Source organism: Sceloporus occidentalis, unplaced genomic scaffold (genome assembly GCF_023333645.1).
Source record: "Sceloporus occidentalis isolate IW3139 unplaced genomic scaffold, rSceOcc1.0.p SCAF_4, whole genome shotgun sequence".
Lineage (NCBI taxonomy): Eukaryota > Metazoa > Chordata > Lepidosauria > Squamata > Phrynosomatidae > Sceloporus > Sceloporus occidentalis.
The window spans coordinates 200,299,588-200,319,217 of NW_028316984.1; the positions used below are offsets into that span (position 1 = coordinate 200,299,588).

Genomic DNA, 19,630 nt, shown 5'->3' on the forward strand with positions numbered 1-19,630 from the left:
GATCCTGGTGGAGGCACTGAGACCATGGTCGGAGGTCCTTTGCGCCGGATTTTGGCATCGGCGTAGGGGTCTTGATTGACCCAATGTCATGAGACGAAGCAGGTACTGGCCTCGACTATGGTGGAGGCACTGAGACCATGCTCGGAGGCCCTTTAGGCCAGGTCTTGATCAACCCCGTGTCAGGAGACGGAGCAGGTCCTGGCCTTGAGTATGGTGGAGGCACTGACATCGTGCTCAGAGGCCCGTTACGCCGGGTTCTGGCGTCGGCGTCGGGGTCTTGATCGACCCAGTGTCAGGAGACGGAGCAGGTACTGGCCTCGACTATTGCAGAGGCATTGAGACCGTGCTCGGAGGCCCTTTACGCCGGGTTCTGGCGTCGGCGTCTTGATTGACCCAGTGTCAGGAGACGGAGCAGGTACTGGCCTCGACTATGGCAGAGGCACTGAGACCGTGCTCGGAGGCCCTTTACGCTGGGTTCTGGCGTCGGCGTCGGGGTCTTGATTGATCCAGTGTCAGGAGACGGAGCAGGTACTGGCCTCGACTACGGCGGAGGCACTGAGACCGTGCTCGGAGGCCCTTTATGCCGGGTTTTGGCGTCGGCGTCGTGGTCTTGATTGACCCGATGTCAGGAGGCGGAGCAGGTACTGGCCTTGACTATAGCAGAGGCACTGAGACCGTGCTCGGAGACCCTTTATGCCGGGTTTTGGCGGCGGCGAGGATGAGCAAGCCCGCTGCTTGTTGCGGTCGGAGCAGTTGTCCCTTTTCCTTTTGATGACATAGAGGTGGTATCACCTGTCTCTCCGGAGGCTCCAGAACCGCCAGGCTGGCTTAAAGCTTTTTCGTACAGCGCAGCCTTCAATGTCCGGCCCCGCTTCAGGGTCTGGTGGACATTGCCGTTGGCCATGGGGATTTTAACCCCGCATTTTGTGCTCCTCCTAAAGGAGGCCATGGCAAGAGAAGTCCGTTACGTCAGAGAAGTGGTCAAGCCGAAGGAGAGTCCAAACGAATGGACAAAGAGATTCCAATGTAAGAGCAAGCGAAATGCTAGCAAAGTTCCTCGAGCTGCTTAGCGCGGCGAAATGAAGGAAGTGAAGAGGAGCGGGCCACCAGGGGCCTTATATATGGGTGGGCGGGGCTACCACCAAAAAGTTGCAGAAAGATACATTGCTTTCTGCCTGGAGATTCCAGAAGTTTCCGAGGATTGCTGCGCAGGCGCAGAATAAACCCATTTGTGTGATTTGCAGAGACCACGAAGAAGAAAGGGTTTTTTTTAACATTACAAAATGAGCCTCATTTGAATTGTTTCTTGCATTTCCCAAAACTTAAGACAAAAATATTGCAAAGTAAGTAAAGCATAGCTACTAATTTTGCCAAGTGAGGTGGCACTGTGTTAGCTTGCTATAGCAACAAAATAACACACACACACATATACACACACACAGTCTTGTGGTCTGTCCTTTAAAGACTTTTATTTATTAATCTCCCGCTTTGTTTTGACCACATGTCCACTTCCCTTAAACTACTTTGCCAATGCAAATCACTAGATTTGGGGGAAGTTTGGCAATGTAGGCAATTTTTAGGCTGATTTTTTTTTTAAAAAAACACCCCATGGTTGGGGGGGGGAGTTGTTATGCAGCCTCTGGACTATGCTTTGTCCTCTACCATCCCATTTCTATACTTTATTCTAATTTATTTCCATAACAAGGTTCATGAAATCAAAATAATCCCATTTCTCCTTCCTGGCTAGCCAGACCCCATCCCCTGTCATATTTTATTGTAAGCCCCTTTCATAAGAATGTATCAGACCTATTCTTTGGAAATTGGCACAAATACTGTATATACTGCTCCATGCAAATAGAAGTGATGTCATGTCACTTCTGTTTTTGCCTCATTAAAAAAAATCATGGTATTCTAAGGTCTGGAGAGGTCTTGGGGAGGTGGAAAATGGGAGCAAAATTGCTGCATTTTGAAGTAGTTTTGGTCATAGGGGTTAAAATTGACACACACATAGGGTTGCCATAAGTCAGGAGCTCCAAACCGGGACAAATGTAGGACAAAAATTTCAAATGTAGGACACTTTTTTTGTGTCCTACATTTGAATAGGAGCCTTGCTGAGGGGAGGCTTTCCCTCCCGGCCTGGGCTCTGGAGTCGCTGCCGCAGTGGCGGCTATGAAGCCCAAGTGGGCAGAGAATCCTCCCCTCAGCCCGGGGGCGGGGGAAAACCCGAGGGCGGGGCCAAACTGGGGCGGGACCGTGCGGACCCGCCCCAAACCGGGAAAGTCCCGCCCCCGGTGGGATATGGCAACCCTACACACACACACACACCAAAAATTGGGAGGGGGCTTCAGGGGCTGCAAATTGGGGCCCATGAACTACATGAGGCCCAAAGACTGCACTTTTTCCATCCCTGCTCTAGATTCCTCATGGTAGGATACACACTGTTAATTACCATCAACAACACTAAGGTCCAACCCCAAGTAGCTTCTCCATGCAAAAATTAACTGGCAGCCTGAGAATGGTTCCTGCTTGGAGACCTTGAGGGACTTCTGCCAGCCATGAATAGACAGCACTGTGCTACAAGAACCAATGAGGAGAGTCACTCCTTGGAGCCTGTTATCTGTTTTGATCAGAGGAGAAGGTCTTCTGATTGTGAAGTGGGAAGGAACAAATGTGATTTCCTGGCTCAAGACAAGCTTGAATGCGTGATGAGATTTATCTCTGCTGGTCTACAGATGCAGAGTATTCTTACTTCCGATGGACTGCTACTTCAGAAGCAGTAATGGCTTTCGCTGCCCTCCGTGTACTACTCCCCGCATTCTGCAAATTCCACAAAGGCAGCATTTCCTTCATTCCAACACACAGCCCCCACCCCATGTGATCTTGTGCAATTATTTAGATCTGCTGCAGCCTAGCCTCCCAGACCTAAGCTATGAGAGGGCTTGCTGGTTTTCCTAAATGAAAGCACCAGTTTCGCTGACTGAATATCTCTTCTCAAAGGATACTCGGGCAATCCAAAACATTTGCCTTCTCCACCTCTTCCACTATCAACTGGCATTAACCACAAGCTGTTTCAATTAATTTGGAATGCCTTTTATTCAGTCCCAAGCTCTCTTTCATGATCAAGTTCCCACTGTTTCAAAAATTAACCATTTTGTTAGCATACACAACCTCTGCCCATTGTACTGGACACAACACTCTTTCAAAGAGTTAACAGTGACTACAAGAAGGGAAACTCCACTGCCAGGAAACTGTCACTTCATGCCTGTTAAAGATTTCCTCCTACCCACCTCTCTGGATGGCAGCCCCTCTCTTTAAATACAAGAGTTCAAACCATGGCACTGTAATTTAAGTATAGCAGCAAGCTGCTTCTGTAACTGGTTATGCTTCCAAAGATCTGTCAAATAATCATGTTCAAAAGCTGCTGCTTTTGCTCTATCCAAGTACTAAACTTGCTTTATGGAATCAGTATCTATGTTTTCAATGGATGTTTTCATCCTATCCTGATAAAACAATGCACAAATGTTCTAAAGTTCTTACAGAAACACCAGTCCTCACCCATGCATCGTGACTGTAAATACAAAATCCTTTTAGTATAGCGTAAATATATATAAGAGTTCAAAATCAGCCAGGGGCTCAGAGTTGACAGCCTTGCATCCTCCCAAGGTCACTAAAACGAGTACCCAATTGGTTTACACATTGTAAACTGCTTAGGGTGTGCTTAAATGCACTGATAAGCGGTATAAAAATGTGCTTGCTATTGCTATCTGCACTGGCTGCCACAGCTGTGTAACTAGTGCCAAGGTCTTGAACTCACCTGTTGCACAATGGATGAACAGCTCCCCATTCACCAACTCAAAAGTAAAAGAGGGCTCTGTGTGTATTTAGGTACAATAGCTAACTATACAAAGGGCTGCCTTTATACATTTCAGAAAGCATAAGCATGAAACCCATCCAAGAGGCACCTGGGAAGATGTTCAGTCCAGACTTGAGTAATTTGCTTTATGAGGGGTTGCCTCTGCCAATGGTTCAGAAACTTCAGCTGCAGTTCTCCAGGTACAGTCAGCCCTTCATATCCATGGATTTTTTATCCATGGATTCAAGCATTCACAGTTTGAAAATATTGTAAAAATATATAAATTCCAAAAAGCAAACCTTGATTTTGCCATTTTATACAAGGGACATCATTTTTACTATGCCACTGTATTTAATGGGACTTGAGTATCCACAAATTTTGGTCTCTGTGGGGGGTCCTGGAACCAAACCCCAGGGGATACCAAAGGTTGACTGTATTACTGGGTAGTCAGATCCTGTGACAACTGCACTGTACAAGCTGCAGTGATGGCCCAAGTTTTTTTCTTCTTCTTTGCAACATGTAAATCTTTAAACTTTAAAACCTTAACTGGTTCCAAAAACTATTTACTTGATGGACTGTTTCACCACTTTGAAGTCCAAAACATCTGGAGGACCAAAATTTGGCAATCATTGCACCAAGAAGTGGGGTTGTCTGTTCTAGTCCCATGGCTGTGGAACATACTGCTAATGTGCTGGGCCTTGTCATTACAGACCTTTAGAAGTGCTATTAAGACACACTTGTTATCGCTGGACATTTGTTAAGATTAATAATAATAATAATAATAATAATAAATTTTTATTTATATACCGCCTTTCCGGAGATCAAGGCGGTTAACAGCATATTAAAACACAACAATATAACATCATCAACAACCATAAAAACCATCATAAAATTAACTCATATCATACATCTACATTACTACAATCTAGATTAACATTTTATGGACTGCCAAACTAAGATGGCTTTGGCTACTGGTGTTACTGGAGTTGTGTTTTTTACTGAACAACATGTTTTAGTTTTGTTTTTAGTTTTTATTAAGCACTGACTTGCTAAGTTTATTGTTTTACTACTGTAATCTGTGTTTATCTGTTTTTGGAAGTCAGTCTCAAGAGGGGTTTCTCTTTTAGAGGCGGCATACAAAAAGCATTAGCAAAATAATACTTGGCTGCAGCATGTCTTTTGACTCATGTGGGGCACAAATGCTACAACATCAGACTTTGTAATGCAGGCCAGGTATATTTGGGCCAGTTTATTCTACCACCCATTGTTTTCCTTCTAAATCTAAGTATAAGTAGAAATCACTTATTTCTACTTTTGGTCATTTATTTTTTCCAATGCCCATTGCAGTCCATCTTGTTCAAATGGAATTACGCAGGCACAGGAGTTGAACACAATGTCTAAAATCAGAAATACCTCTCCCCCCGCAGCCCCCATTCAGGCAAGTGCCAAGTTTGGCCACTTTTTAACAATGAAAGCCCTGAACAAAACAAGTAAGACTGTTGACTCTGCAGCTTCAGATGACTGATCCTACAAGATCAAAGTCACAATTAAGCATTATGAAACCTTATTGTCTTTCAGCACAGAGGTGCTTTTAAAAAGCCATGTGCGGGAGCAACAGAAGGTCATGAACTACTCTTTACTGGGACATAAAGCACCTTGATTCCTTCAAGAAAGATGTGAACAATTCTACATGGGTAGTTAGGTTAAGTCTGTGGTAGGAAAGATCCTGCAGGAGGAAGAAAGATTCCTTACATGCAGGATGTTGGATGAATTGGCAGACTATGCCTTTGAATATACACCATAGCATTACAGCAAGACGGTCCAGAATCGGCATAACTGGGGCTAAGTCTACCTTCCTGGATATAGGTGCAACTGATGTACCAGGTGAAGCTGGTAACATGTATTCCCACTGACTGCCCTCACCTGTACTTTTACAAGCAGAGGTAATTCTAGAAGGACGTACAGATAGAATTGGTCCTTCATGGAGAATGTAACCCTGCTCAATACAAGTTAAAATCCCTCTATCAAAATCAGCAATTTTCACCACTCCTTCTGCTTGCTCTTCTTCATCCACCCATAAACAGCCCATTTGGGAGCAGGTTCACACTCATTTTCAAGACCCCCAAACTCCAGCAAAATATGACATCAAATTGAATACCTGCTTGTTCTTGTATTTTTTAAGGTATCTTGGGGAAACCAAACATTCAGGATTGATGTCTGTTGTGACTTGCTCATTGATTATCTGAGGATCTGGGTTCAGATGCTGCATTTTCAGAAAGGACAAGATGTTCTGAACTTCTAGGTTGTATGAACTGTCTGCCATAGTTTTACCCTTCGATGCTAACCGACAAGCTGCCATCCAGTGTGCATACTGTTTTTCCTGCAAATTTGAAAAGAAAAATGAATAACTCCTTGGGATGAACTCTTTGTTTTACTTCATCCTTTTTTCAATAATTCTAGAAAGCTCAAAACCTGAAAATTGTGGAAAATACGTTCCGCAAAACACATCAAGGACTTAACATAATGGCAATATAGCACAACTAACTACAAGGCAAAAAATAAAAGGGCTCATCTTCCACAAGTTACATATGAAAAAACTAAAATAGTGGCATGCATCTCATGATGGTTTATTTCTTTTCACAAAAAGGTAAAAGGGATGAACAAGTTTGAGTCAATATTGTTTGCTGAGTTTTAACTACTGAAGCCTGGATTTATGAAGTTGGTATCCTTCCAGACTTGACAGCTAGTATTATCAGCCCTGCGCTGCAGAAGGTATAAAAATGGGCTTGGTAAGACCAGCTGGCACAATTCACATCTGAAGTGTAATTGCTTCACATATAGTCCTACATATGCATGTAGAAAGCTAGAGTTCAGTATAAATGTTTGCAGCATCAGTTTTATTATTAGTTTTCGAAATGTGAAAGCTGCCCAGAACCCTACAGAAAGATCAATGTGAGAGGTTACATACTATTTAACTAACATCTAGGGGTATAACACTGCCCCCATTCTATGTGTATTAAGGTGGACACGAAACAATAAATGAACTTGGTATTTAGACTTGGGTCTCATCTCTAAGATGTCTCATTATGTATATGCAAATATTAAAAAATTAAAAAAAAAATAATCTAAAATCCAAAACACTTCTCTTCCAAAGCATTTCAGATAAGAGAGACTCAATCTGTATATATTCAAGTAAGAGGGAAGCCACAGCTCAGTAAAAGAACCTCCTGTGTACTACTGTTCTCCATTCCACTTCATCACTTCCAGTTTATAATGAGATGTGCACAGCCACCTAGCTTTGTGAAGGTGCCAGGAGAGGCCTGCAGTGCTCACCAGCAACTCCCTCTGCACAACTGCATGCACGTGGAAAACATAGAGTTCTTAAACTTACATTATCACAACGGAGCCAAATTTCATTCATGCCCTCAGCAACCGGGATCAAGAGTTTTATGTTGAACTTCTGACCAGAGATGTTGACATCAGGAGTCACTTCACATCCTGTGACAAAAGAAATGAAACTTTTATCTTTGCATAAATATGTGGCTGTTCATGCAGTGTGTGACTGCACGGTATAGGGGAAAGATTGCCTTTGTCCAGTGTTTATAGGAAATCTTTTTGGCAAAGCAAAAGGACAAGAACAGAGTTCAGGGACGGAATGACTCATGCCTGGAATCCCACCTAGACACTGGAATCTCATCTAGATTAGACACTGAGGCAGAAAGTAAGACTTGAATAGGATGGGGAAGATACAGTTGTTAAGCACCGCAGTGCCTGGGAAAGCGACTCACTTCCTTCCTCAACCATGATGTATGTAAGATCAGTCCCAAACTTCTGTGAGCCCTAGCTGGGGAATTCTGGATGTTAAATTCCAAAAGTATAACCAGCATATAGACCAACTAGAAAGAAGAAATTTATGGTATAAACTTTCACAGACACAATCTGACATCTGACAAACTGGTTTATATCCATGAAAGATTATGCCAGAAATTTCTTCTTCTCAGTAAGTCTGAAGTTCTGGATCTGCCTTTCTGGGTCAGTCACAAAGACTGCTTACAAGCAGGGAAAGGAGACATAATGGTGGCCTTTGGGTAATATATATCATCACCACATGCGAAGGGAAGCCTGTATAGGCTAATATGTAAAATAGATGTTGCAGTGGATTAATAAGTGCCCTGTCCCCCCCTGCCTGCCTTTTCATCTGAAATGTGAAAAACTCTGTCTGTAATCTATACCGCTGCTGTTTTGCTAAAGAGAGCCTGCCAGAACTCAGTCGTGTCAAATGGTTAATCAGTGGCTCAGATTAGATGCTCTAAGGTTTCATGTTTAGCAGGCAAACCACTCAAAGCAGCTAGTCTGATTTTTTAAAAACATGTTCTGAGAAGTGAAGAAGATAATTCAACTTGCATTTTTAACTCACAGAACAAAAGCTTCCCTCAATCAGACATTTCATCACAGAATGAACAAGATAACTAGCACTCATGGAAAAAATAAATCATGAGACACCTCTTGAACACTAATGTTGATTCCTTTAACCTCCTATTTCAATGCTTTGAGTAAGGGTGCAGAGAACAAATACTGCTTCTTAAGGTCACCCCAGTGGCTCTCACTGTTCACCAAGGGACTGACACACTGTGAGAGTGTTAGCCATTAAAATCCAGTCCTCAGAAGTGCTGTGAAGCATGACAAGGTATCTTTTTCCTTCACTGTCAGAGTTGGGTGTCATGTAATGGTGAGAGTTTTTGATTTTCTCTATAATGGGGGAAAGTTTACAATTTCTCCCATGGATGAAAACATTAATTTACTGAGAAGCCTAAAGATTCCTGTATCAAAAATACTTTGTGCAAAAGCATAAACACACACACTTTACACAATTGCAGACCTTCATTTGTTTGAACACTAGCTTAGGCCCTGTCTGCAGGGGCCAAAAGGCTTGTTTCCCTCCCTCCCACCCTCCCGTTCTAATGTTCAGACATCTTGTTCAGACAATGCACAACCTAAACCCCATTTCTGGTGCGAGAAGTCCAGATGATGTCCAACACGTTCCTCACCAAAACCAGCATATAACACCCTTAATATGAACTTTAAAAACTGTTACTCTGGGTCTTCCAGGAAGATCTAGAGCCCTCTGTTTCCACACTGCAACAGCTATTTGCACATATGACATGCTGAGCTGTCTGGCGCATCTGCTTCCACTGTGAGTCGCTCACTCTGAGGTCAGAACGAGGCACCTGGCCATATGATTCTTGCTGGCCACTTCATTCTGACCTCAGAAGTGGCAGCATTGGATGCACCAAGTGACTCAGCGGAACACCTGTGCAGACAGCTACAGAAACTGAGGGCCAGGTAACAGGGGGCAGTTGTGGGGCCAGGATACTATGGGTTGTCCCCAGAGTATCCTGGCCCATGCAAATAGGGCCTTAGAGTCTAGAGATATTGTTATCTTGGAGTGTGCTCTTAGGAGCCTGTTCCAACAAAATCAATGGGACTTGCTTCTACATAAAAGTTTCAAATCAGATAAATATAGACATGTCCCAATTTCAGAAAAGCCATTGAGATTTTAAATACATTGTGTTGTTTTGTCCATCCTAGTAGTTTCAGTGGACCCAGTTTAATGGTTTCAACTAACAGAATCTCCAAGAAACACAAAAACACGATATTGCAACTGTTCCATTTCTCTTCTACCTGTACTTGACGCATCTTCCCTGTCCAACACCTTTTTGGTGGCTGCTGAAATGGGAGGAAAAGTTCTCTTGTATGGTTGGATTTGTGGAGTGAATGAATATAGGTACAACTGCTTTGTAGCACAGCCTTCAACAGAAGACAATAGCATGGTTGACTGAAAGGGAACCCATTTTCTTGGAAGCAGCTTTAGCCCTGTTGCAGCTCCTCCTGCAGAATTCTTTTAAAATTCAGTCAGCAGCAGCTCTTTTAAAAAGCTCCCAAAAAGGTATTCCATGCTTCCTTTCCCCAGCTCACATCCTCGTAGCAATAGGCTGAGGTCATCTGGCAGCCTCCCCACTTCTGCCTCAAAGGCTTAGAGGGGGAAAAGGAGGTGGGGAAGGATGTGAGTAGCGGCTGTTGTTTCACAACCCTGCAAGCTGGAATATTTTACTGCTGAATACAAGCAGAGCTGGAACCCTCAGGAATGTCAGATGCAGCATAAATTTCTTGCAGATCATATTTGAAGAAGGCAATATGTGTATGCGTGTATGTGTTGCGGGCAAATAAAGGAGGAGGAGGAGGAGATTTCCCGAAGAAAGGGAATTCTATTGGGTTATAAAATAGAAGTATTTTTTTCTTATGCACTTGTGTGTCAACTGGGTTTCTCAAATACTTTGTTTTGTATGTGTGCTGATCTAAAAGCGTTTCATTGCATAAATCTAGATCCTCAGATTTATTTTGCTTCTTCCCAGTATATATTCTGTGAAGGACAGAGCTTTGTAAATATCTTGAGATACCCTTTACTGCTTCAATCCAGGTTATGGTTTTGCCTTTGGAACTCCAGCAACTAATTCTTTGGCACCAGGGCTTGCTACAGCAATGGGGATAATGGCTTCTTCCTGGCAGCTAAAGCAACACCATCAAAGGTTGGACCAACATAGTTGCATCCCAGGAAGCATTTAAAAGAGATGGAAAGCATGCAGCAATCTATATGTGGGTGGCTACTCTCATCACTGGCTAGGACTCATGGGAATTGCAGTCTATCAATGTCTGAAGCCCTATACATTTTTGCAACCCATGATTTTAAGCCTCAAAAAGTCCTACCTCATGTGGCAGAAAATTATCTCCCCCAATTGTGATGGCCCTGAGGATTTCTATACATAGAAAGCTCACATTCTTCCCTACCCATACAATGCAAGAATGGATGAAGATGTGGGATGGTTCCAACTGAACCACTACTGAGGTTGTGCTGCACTACCAGCATAAAGGAACATTCCTCTGTTTGTTTTGGACCTGCGATCTTCCTGACTGCCTATGTTAGTGGACATAAAGGCTCTTTTACCACCGTACCTAAGGGCAGCAGAATTAATAAAAAACAAAAGAAGGACAAATGAATGGTCAATGAATTCCCAAAGAAGAGATGGGAAAAGGTTTACCTCTCAAGTTCATCTGGTGAGCTGGAGTCCCATTGGATTCTTCTTTGCTCTTGTAACAGGAGATAGATGTATCTTTGAAGGTGCACCAATACTGTTTGTAACCCTTCAGTGTTAACTTCTTTGGCCTGTGAAGCAGAGTATTACTAGCATATGACAAATCTGAAGTCATAGGGTAGGGGCATATTTACACCAGCCTTTCCCTCTCTGCCCCCAAAACAGGAACAGGAAAAGAGATTCCACCTCAACATTAGGAGGGACTTCCTGACAGTAAGGGCTGTTCGACAGTGGAACAAACTCCCCCGGAGTGTAGTGGAGTCTCCTTCCCTGGAGGTCTTCAAGCAGAGGCTAGATGGCCATCTGTCGGGGATGCTTTGATTGGGATTTCCTGCATGGCAGGGGGTTGGACTGGATGGCCCTTGTGGTCTCTTCCAACTCTATGATTCTAACATATAAACTTCTCTTTATGTAGGTAAGAAAATACTCATTTTTAAAATAATAATAATAATAAAAAATAATGGCCTAAATCCAGTTTGTCTCCTAGACATAACACTCCCATTCAAGGAATGGAGATGTGATAAAGCACAAGTTAGGTAAGTTCCACTGTTTTGACAGGTCTGCTCTACTTGGGACTAACAAATGGATTTAGACCTATCACATACTATTTTGTACAACTCAAATGCAATGTAATCTTCAGACACTGAGTGGTGGCAGCTTCAGAATCCCTGGATAGCAATATGAACTACAGTCTAATATTTCTTCCAATAGATACAACGGTTATATAAAGCCATGGAGTTCCTGCTAGGTGAGGAGCTCAATTTAAAGGTGGGCAAATCAAGTGGTTTAATTTTCTTGAGCTCGGTCCCTCTGGGCTGCGGAGATTCCCCCTTCCCCCAAATAAATAAAAAGGTTTTAAGTGGTCAGAGATCCACTGCTAACTTTGAAAAAGGAGTTATTTTTATGTTGAACAGGGCAGGAAAAGCCAGGAATCTCACAGGAAAAGGAATTCACACTTTCCAGAAACCTTTCTAATGTGCTTTAAAATAAATTTTAATTCCTTTGTGTAATCTGTTTAGTTGTTTAAACAGTATAAACTTTTGTGTTTTTATTTGTACTGCTTTTGATCTTTGTGGCATAACACTTTCAATCCCAGTGTTGAGGGAAAAGTGGGATATAAATCAGATGAATAATCTTATCAGTGTAAGACACAGCCTGATTTTTATGAAGGTGTTGTCCAACTCAGAAATGTATCTAGATTTTGCAAAGGAGGGTCTAAGCTTAGACAAGAAGATCAACCATGTCAGGCAGGGCTCTGTGAAAAGACAGGCTATCTACAATTGCGTATCCTCCACAGCAAGGCATAGGGGAGCAGAAAGTCTCTAGGCAAGGGGCCTTCTTGATGACAGCCTCCAAGATTAGATACACTTGCTAGAGAGACTACTCTACAGGCAGGTAAATTTCTTTGACTTTCAAAAAATTCTGGCAAGCTTTTGGGAACTGACTGTTTTGTAAGGACTATTAGTAAAGCACTATACTGTTTTTAGTTTTTCCCTTTTTAACAAAGATATTTAAAATTTTGGATCTGTTCTAATACTGTATTTGTAAGCCATTTTTGGGTCGCAGGTTTGGGAGGAAAGGCAGAAAATAAATATAATCATCATCATTATCATCCGTCACCACAGCAGCAACAACTCCTCCACAACCATCTCCTCCTCCAGCAGTGCTGTATGAACCTCCCATGGATAGCACACTCCCCCTTCTGCCAAAATACCCCAACCAGTACCCTGGGCAATGTGGCTGCATGTCCTACAATGCACTCTAAACCTTGCTGCAGTTGTCCAGGAAATCCCTGACAAATAAATCAATATGGAGAGATTTTTCTTGGAGGGCAGGAAGTTTGCTAAACGCTGCTGTTTACAAGAAATGGTACACATATTGTGCTTATGCTTCAACAGAATCTTTGGCCTGTTACAGACAGCCAAAATAAAGCTGCTTCGAGTCACAGTGGAGGTATGATGTTTCAATGATGCATGCATCCTAAGAGTCCAGAAATCGCACCAAAGGCACATTCCAGCCCTAAGGACTGGGGCGTGGTTTTGGTGTGGCTTCTGGACTCTTAGGACGCATGCATCAGTGAAACACCATACCTCCACTGTGACTCGAAGCAGCTTTATTTTGGCTGTCTGTAACAGGCCTTTGTGAGAGTATTTGCCTCCAATCTTGCCTCTTCCCTGTTACTTTCTATTTTAACACTACAAATGGTCCTCTAGGACAATGCTCATAGAGGGATGCCCATTTTATCCCCACAAAAGCAGTGTGTGTGTGTGTGTGTGTGGGGGGGAGGTTATACTAAACAGAGATAGGATAATTTACTCCAATCCCTTAAAAATTTCATGGAGGGCTGGAAATCAAACTCAGGTTCCAATATTCTCTTTACACTACACTGGCCTCCACTTTGAAATTGCAGTTCTGGCAAGTTTCAGATTGCATAATGGAATTTAATAGCAAAAGGAAATGCCCAGGAACAAACGGGAAGTCAAACCTGCCTCTCCTCTTATAATATAAGAAGAAATGACCAGCAGGGAGAGAAACAGTTTTTTATTGCAAATGACAAAAATGATGAGGGTTATTTGGGGGCTTTCTAGTTTATTGTCTGCTTTTTAGGCTATTCCTCTGATATAGCTGTTCTTCATTTCATCTGCATATCCTGCTGCCAGACTCTGTACTGATTCAAGAATTCCTGCCATAACCTTAAGCATGGTGGGTATTACTTTGCAATAGACAGCTAAGGCTGCCAAAACATTAGTCAAAGTCCAGACACAACTGTTTCCAGTTTCCACACACCGTGATCCAAGATAATACTCTTTTTTTTCTCCTAAAAAAGTCTTATTTTAAAAATCAAAATAAATCTGACTAAAGAATAGCACATGTAGCCTAAAGCTGGTATTTTCTGGCAGCTCAAGTAGAGCAAACTGTCTGGAATCATGTTTATTATCCAACTATGTGGTCTTCAAGCCCAAGAAAGACACTTAAATAATATTTCAAGCCATGCAACACACTGTCTAATTTTAGGACAGCTGAGGAAGCTGCCAGGGGAACAGAAATATGGAAATGTTTTGACTTTGCTATTGACTTTTGGAGTAGGAAAGGACCCAAACCAATATTTAGTATCTGAAACAATGTCTCAAAACATCCTTGTAAATCAGTTCTTCTTAAGCAATCTGATGTGTGACCGGCAATTTCCCCCTAATGTGACAGGGATCAGTACCATACTTATATGACTATAGGCTGCAACTGTTTCTTTCTTTCCTGGACATTTTCCAGGCAGCAGATGACTCAGGAGCCACCACTAGTCCATGGACCACCAGTCTGAGCAGCACTGATGTATATCATACCCGAAGGTCTGGAAGCCATTAACCCAACTGGTGGGCCAGTCCATCCCTCAGTAATCAATTCATCAGGTGATATAAGCATCAAAAGAGCAATCACAAATTACATTTTCATACTCTTCAAAAAACTTAATTACTCAAAAAGCGAATTATCAGAATGTGTAAAGCAGGTTAGTGTAGAGATTACTGGCTGCTGTTACTGGCAAGAAGATCCAGTTTGTACATGCTCAGTGGTACTCTTAGCTACTTCACATGTTATGTGTTGCTAAGTAGTCCATTGAAAATAAATTATAGGTCTGAGTGGTCAAAGAGCACTAGAAAAAAATCTAATTCTAAGTATATGCGTTAGAGATTGTTTCAAAGGAAAACTGAGTGTGTCTTTATAGATACTAAAAGAGACAACAGGGCATTACACAGCTCTTATTGTTAAGGTTCACTAATTTTTGCCACCTAGTTTAAAAGGATTTCCAGGTGTACTTACTTAAACACTTTAATGTAATCTGCAAGCTCTGGTATCGAAGTGATGTCACCCTATGGAAAAGATAGCAGCTGTTAACATTTCATACAACAGAGTCAGGAATTGGTACTGGCAGGGGCAGGCAGGCCCAGAAATATTTTGGGAACAGTAACCCAAAAAGGCAATATCCTTGCTTAAGAAAAAGGATAAGACTTGACTAAAAAAAAGTTACAGCAATAAACTTTGAGGACATTCAGGCTAGGAACTGTTTGATAGAAGTTTGTCTGCTGATTTATAATACAGTATTTGAAAAATCTAATACAGTGCACCCTCTGTATCAGCAGGCTGGTGATCCATGGATTTGACCACCCACGATTTTTACCATCTGCCCAGGGGTGAGTGGGTCCAGAATAGAAACCCAGTGGACAGGAATGGTCCATTATAATCTACTTTTCATATTTTTTTCAAATCAAAGAGGAGAGATGCTTATTTTAACTGTCATTGTTGTGTGTTATTGTTGTATTGTTCTAGTCATTTCTGATTTACTATCACAGGGTTTTCTTAGCAAGATTTGTTCAGAGGGGTGTTGCCTTTGCGTTCCTCTAAGATTTTATCTGTTGCCCTTCTCTCAGTCCTGTCACCTTTAAATTCCTGTTTCATGAAGGTATCAAATAGGGCCTTCTTGGTGGCTACTCACATGTTGTGGAACTCCCCTTGAAAGGAGGCTTGGATGGCTGCCTCCCTGTTATCCTTCTGTTGACAGACAAAAACCTTTTCATTCAAGCAGACTTTGGGTAATTGAGTGGCTGTTGAGGTCCATAATGGGAGCAGTACATGTACTGTATCGCTGCTATCTGTGTGTTTTTAAATTGTTTTTTATTGAACTGCACTTGTTTTACTGAGCCAGCATGGTGTAGTGGTTTGAACGTTGGACCATGAATGACTCTGGAGATCAGGGTTTGATTCTCCATTCAAGCATAAAAACCAACTCAATAACCTTGGGCAAGTCACACACTCTAAGCCTCCGAGGATGACAATGACAATCCTTCTCTGAAAAAACTTGCCAAGAAAATCTTATGATAGGTTCGCCTTAGGGTTGCCATAAGGCTAAAATGACTTGGAGGTACACAACTACAAACAAAATTTTGTTTAACTATACTAAAACATTAACATGTTTTTAGCTGTGGCTTCTTTTCAATTATGCTAAGAGCCACCTTGAATTTCCATCTCTGTGAAACAGGTGGGATATAAATGCACTGAATAAAATACACAATAAATTAAATTAATATTTGTAGCTACTGCACTTAAAAGAAAGGTACCTGTAAGAGGGCTGGACAACTGATTTCCCACATGTTATCAGACTGCAACTCCCATCAGTCCTAGCTGACACACTCAATCTTGAAGGATGGTGGCATCTATCATCCATCAGGAGAGCCACATGTTCCCCACCTCTGCTTAAAAACTTGGGCTCAGGTTCAATCCATTCCCCTGCCCTTGGCAGCAGATGCCATTTTGTTCTCTTTCAGTTGCTGAGAAATCAGAAGCCCAGGCCAGGAGAGCCCTGCCATTGCTAATGAGGGCATTCCTTGGAACTGCAGAACTGAATGGATATATTTCAATGGCTGTTGCATCATAGACAGACAAAGGAATGCCACTGAGTCGCACGCAGAGCTCTGTTTTGCTTAGCCAACAGATATTTTCTTTTCCTCATCTGTTCAAATATGCATGCGTTTCTAGAGGAACATTCATCAACTTCTGAAATGAGTCTTCCTCAGTGGAGATACAAGTTTTACCTCAAGAGAAAGAGCAGGGTTCATTTTGGCTGATCCCTGAGGAAAACATGTGCCTGAATTTAAATCTTACTCTTCTAAAAAGAACAAACTCTTGAAATATATCATGAAACAGCTTGATTTTAATTTAGGTCCAATCCACACTGCAGAAATAATCCAGTTTGAGACCACTTTAAATGCCCTGTCTCAGTGGTAGGGAACCCTGGGAATTGTAATTTGTTGTTGCACCAGAGCTCTCTGACAGAAAAGGCTAACTGTCTCACCAAACTACAACTCCCAGGATTCCCTAGCACTGAGCAGTTAAAGTGGGTCAAACTGGATTATTTCTGCAATGTAGGTTGGACCTTAATGATTCCCAGTTATCTATTACACCAGTCTTGTACAGGATGGAAAGCTGCTCAGAACCTCTTTCCATATGACTTGCCGCATCATCTATTGCGGCCATACAATTTGGGTACATGAGCTACGTCAAGCTCTTCCCATCCTCCTCGCCTTGTTTAACTATCAGGTAACAGACTCTTCCTCTCTTGTTTCATTTTATTTTATGGCCAAAGTTACAAGACAGTAAATCCACTGTGTGCTTTCAGCAGAAGTTCTTATTATTTTTCCTCAATGGAGCCTCCTAAAATCTCCCTCTACTGATTTGTCTGGCCCCATGTCTGGGACAAGTATGAGTTCTGCTACAGACTACTCAGCTGGGGTCTTAAGTTTTATGTTGCTGGGAAGAAATAGATGAAGCAAGAAGCCTTGTGCTAGGATTGGAAAGAAGGCAATAGATATGTTGAGTAAATCACTTCTGTGCCACAATGATAGTTTGCTGGAGGGAGGTGCTGCCTACTCTATGTTCAACTTCTGCATCTCGGCATTACAGACAGCTAGTAGTATTCCAGCTATCAACTCAGCAGGCAGTCAGGCAATGGAACACTAAATCCCATTAACCTGCTAACTTTCTGGCCTGGCTCCTCTTTAAAAACCTAAGAGGAGCCTGATGCTTGGATCTGACCAGTCTACTGCTACCTAGTTCACTATCATGCTCCACAGTGGCCAATCAGCTATCTTTGGGATTTCCTTCTCCATCTGAGATATATGTTTCTCTATTGGGGACTGAGCTGCTCTCCAAATGCCCATCCAAAATACCAGCCAGACTGAATTCTGCTTAGCTGCTCCACCTTTCTACGTTGTTTATCTTGGAGGAGTGCCTCCTTGGGGAAAGTCTAAATTCCCATTTTCAGTTCTTACCAGAATTGTGGAGGTCTTCCCGCCTTCAAGGGTAATCTCCAGGTCAGAAAGAGCAGCATCAACTTCATCCACTTCTTTGTCACTGTTGTTTAAGTGATTTTCCGAAGACATGATTGATAGCTTATTGATGTGATACTGAAATAAAGTAGTTGAAAACCAGGAGGGTCACTAAAGAAATGGATAAAAGAGCCAAATAAAGACCACTGTGATTTAAACCACACTAAGGAAAGATAATGTGTATTCTAGTCAAATGACCACAGATCACTCCTCAAAACCTTTCCCCACTCACCTTGCATGTGGAATAGAGGGAAGGTGATGGAGTTCTCTATTTTCCCCCTTGCTGGGTATTTCCCTGTGAAATTACTTTGCAATGAAGCATGCCAGGAGCTTGGTGCCGAAGTGGGTGAGCCTATTTTAAATTTCTTCTGAACTCAAAGCCTACACAAAGCCTGGGATGGGGTTTTAATGCTGTGTAGTGTTGTTTCTAAGGTTTATATATGGTCTTTTAATGCATTTTAATGCTTTTAATGTTAAAATGTTTTAATGTGAAGCTGAAACTTAAAATGTTTTAATCTTATAAAATTATAAATCACTTTTTAAATAATGCTTACATTTATACTTGTATTAGTGACTTAGTATAGTTTTAATCTGTATTGTATTTAAGTATGTTGTTTGTCATCTTGAGACCCATTATTGGGAGAAAGGCGGGATACAAATGAATAAAATAAATTAAAAAATTAAAATACACTCATGCCTCTTGTCTTCCCTTTCCACTTGTTGCTCTCCAGTGTATGTTGGCATGATCACAAGGTAACAAACCATTTCTGATATATGCAGAGGTTGGCAATTAAATTACAGTACAGGTTGAGTCTTCCTTATCCAGAATTCAGAAATCTAAAATACTCCAAAAACCAAAATAATTTTTATGGGTCACTGAAATAATGATACCTTTGCTTTCTGATGGTTTAGTGTACACAAACTTTGTTTCATGCATAAAATTATTTTAAAAAACATTTTATGTATAAAATTATCTTCAAGCTATGTGTATAAACTGTATACTAAACGTAAATGAATTTCATGTTTAAACTTGAGTCCCATCTCCAAGATATCTCATTATGTATGTATATACAGATAACAAATACCTGTATTAATAACATTATTTTTATTGAGAGTATGGAATCTATAGCCCTCCAAACATTGGGTTTCAATCACCATCAGCCCTATCTGCTAGGACCAAGGGCCAGGGATGATAGCAACATTAGTTTAACAGCATCTGGAAGAAAACAGATTTCCATCTCTGAGTTATACCAGAAATGATTATAAATGTATTTTATAGGCAGAAGACAGCAAATGTGGTAAAGATACATTTTTCTTGGTTTATAAGCTTGATCATAACTGCAACATTCATTGTTACATGCAAAATTTTGTACTTCTAGGTCAGAAGACATTATGCCACCAGGTAATCAAACTCTGATTTTCTCTTTTGATCTCATAGCAAGTATACAGAAAATAGAGCAGAGGATTTAAGTAACTGATCAATAGCTATAACCATATGATATGTTCTGACTGACTGAGCAAAAAAGCTCCCAACTGTATAATCATCTTTGGTAAACTACAGGAAAACACCCTGCACAGCTTTATCAAAGAAATGTTTGTTCTACCATGAAAAGAAAAGGGGCTTTCAATTTGTCTTAGAAGCACTACTTTAGTTAGAGACTATGAAAAAAGCATTTGATTAAGAGACAACTTGAAGTAGTTTGCAACTCTCCTCTTAACAGTTCTAGGGTAATTTTAGATTTCTGCTGATT

The 19,630-nt window shown here is 41.6% G+C and overlaps 1 protein-coding gene across 4 annotated transcripts in view; it reads right to left on the bottom strand.

Annotated features, from left to right (window-relative positions):
- The window catches only part of FERMT2 (FERM domain containing kindlin 2), a 126,182-nt gene that overhangs the window by 13,626 nt on the left and 92,926 nt on the right, over positions 1–19,630 (bottom strand). For all 4 annotated transcript variants that reach the window (XM_089522900.1, XM_089522898.1, XM_089522901.1 and 1 more), the window contains 5 exons: positions 17,823–17,957; positions 14,818–14,867; positions 10,951–11,075; positions 7,245–7,351; positions 6,012–6,233 (listed from right to left, as the gene is read on the bottom strand). In XM_089522900.1, the coding sequence (XP_089379026.1) occupies positions 6,012–6,233; positions 7,245–7,351; positions 10,951–11,075; positions 14,818–14,867; positions 17,823–17,957 (639 nt within the window). The remainder of the gene's footprint in view (positions 1–6,011; positions 6,234–7,244; positions 7,352–10,950; positions 11,076–14,817; positions 14,868–17,822; positions 17,958–19,630) is intronic.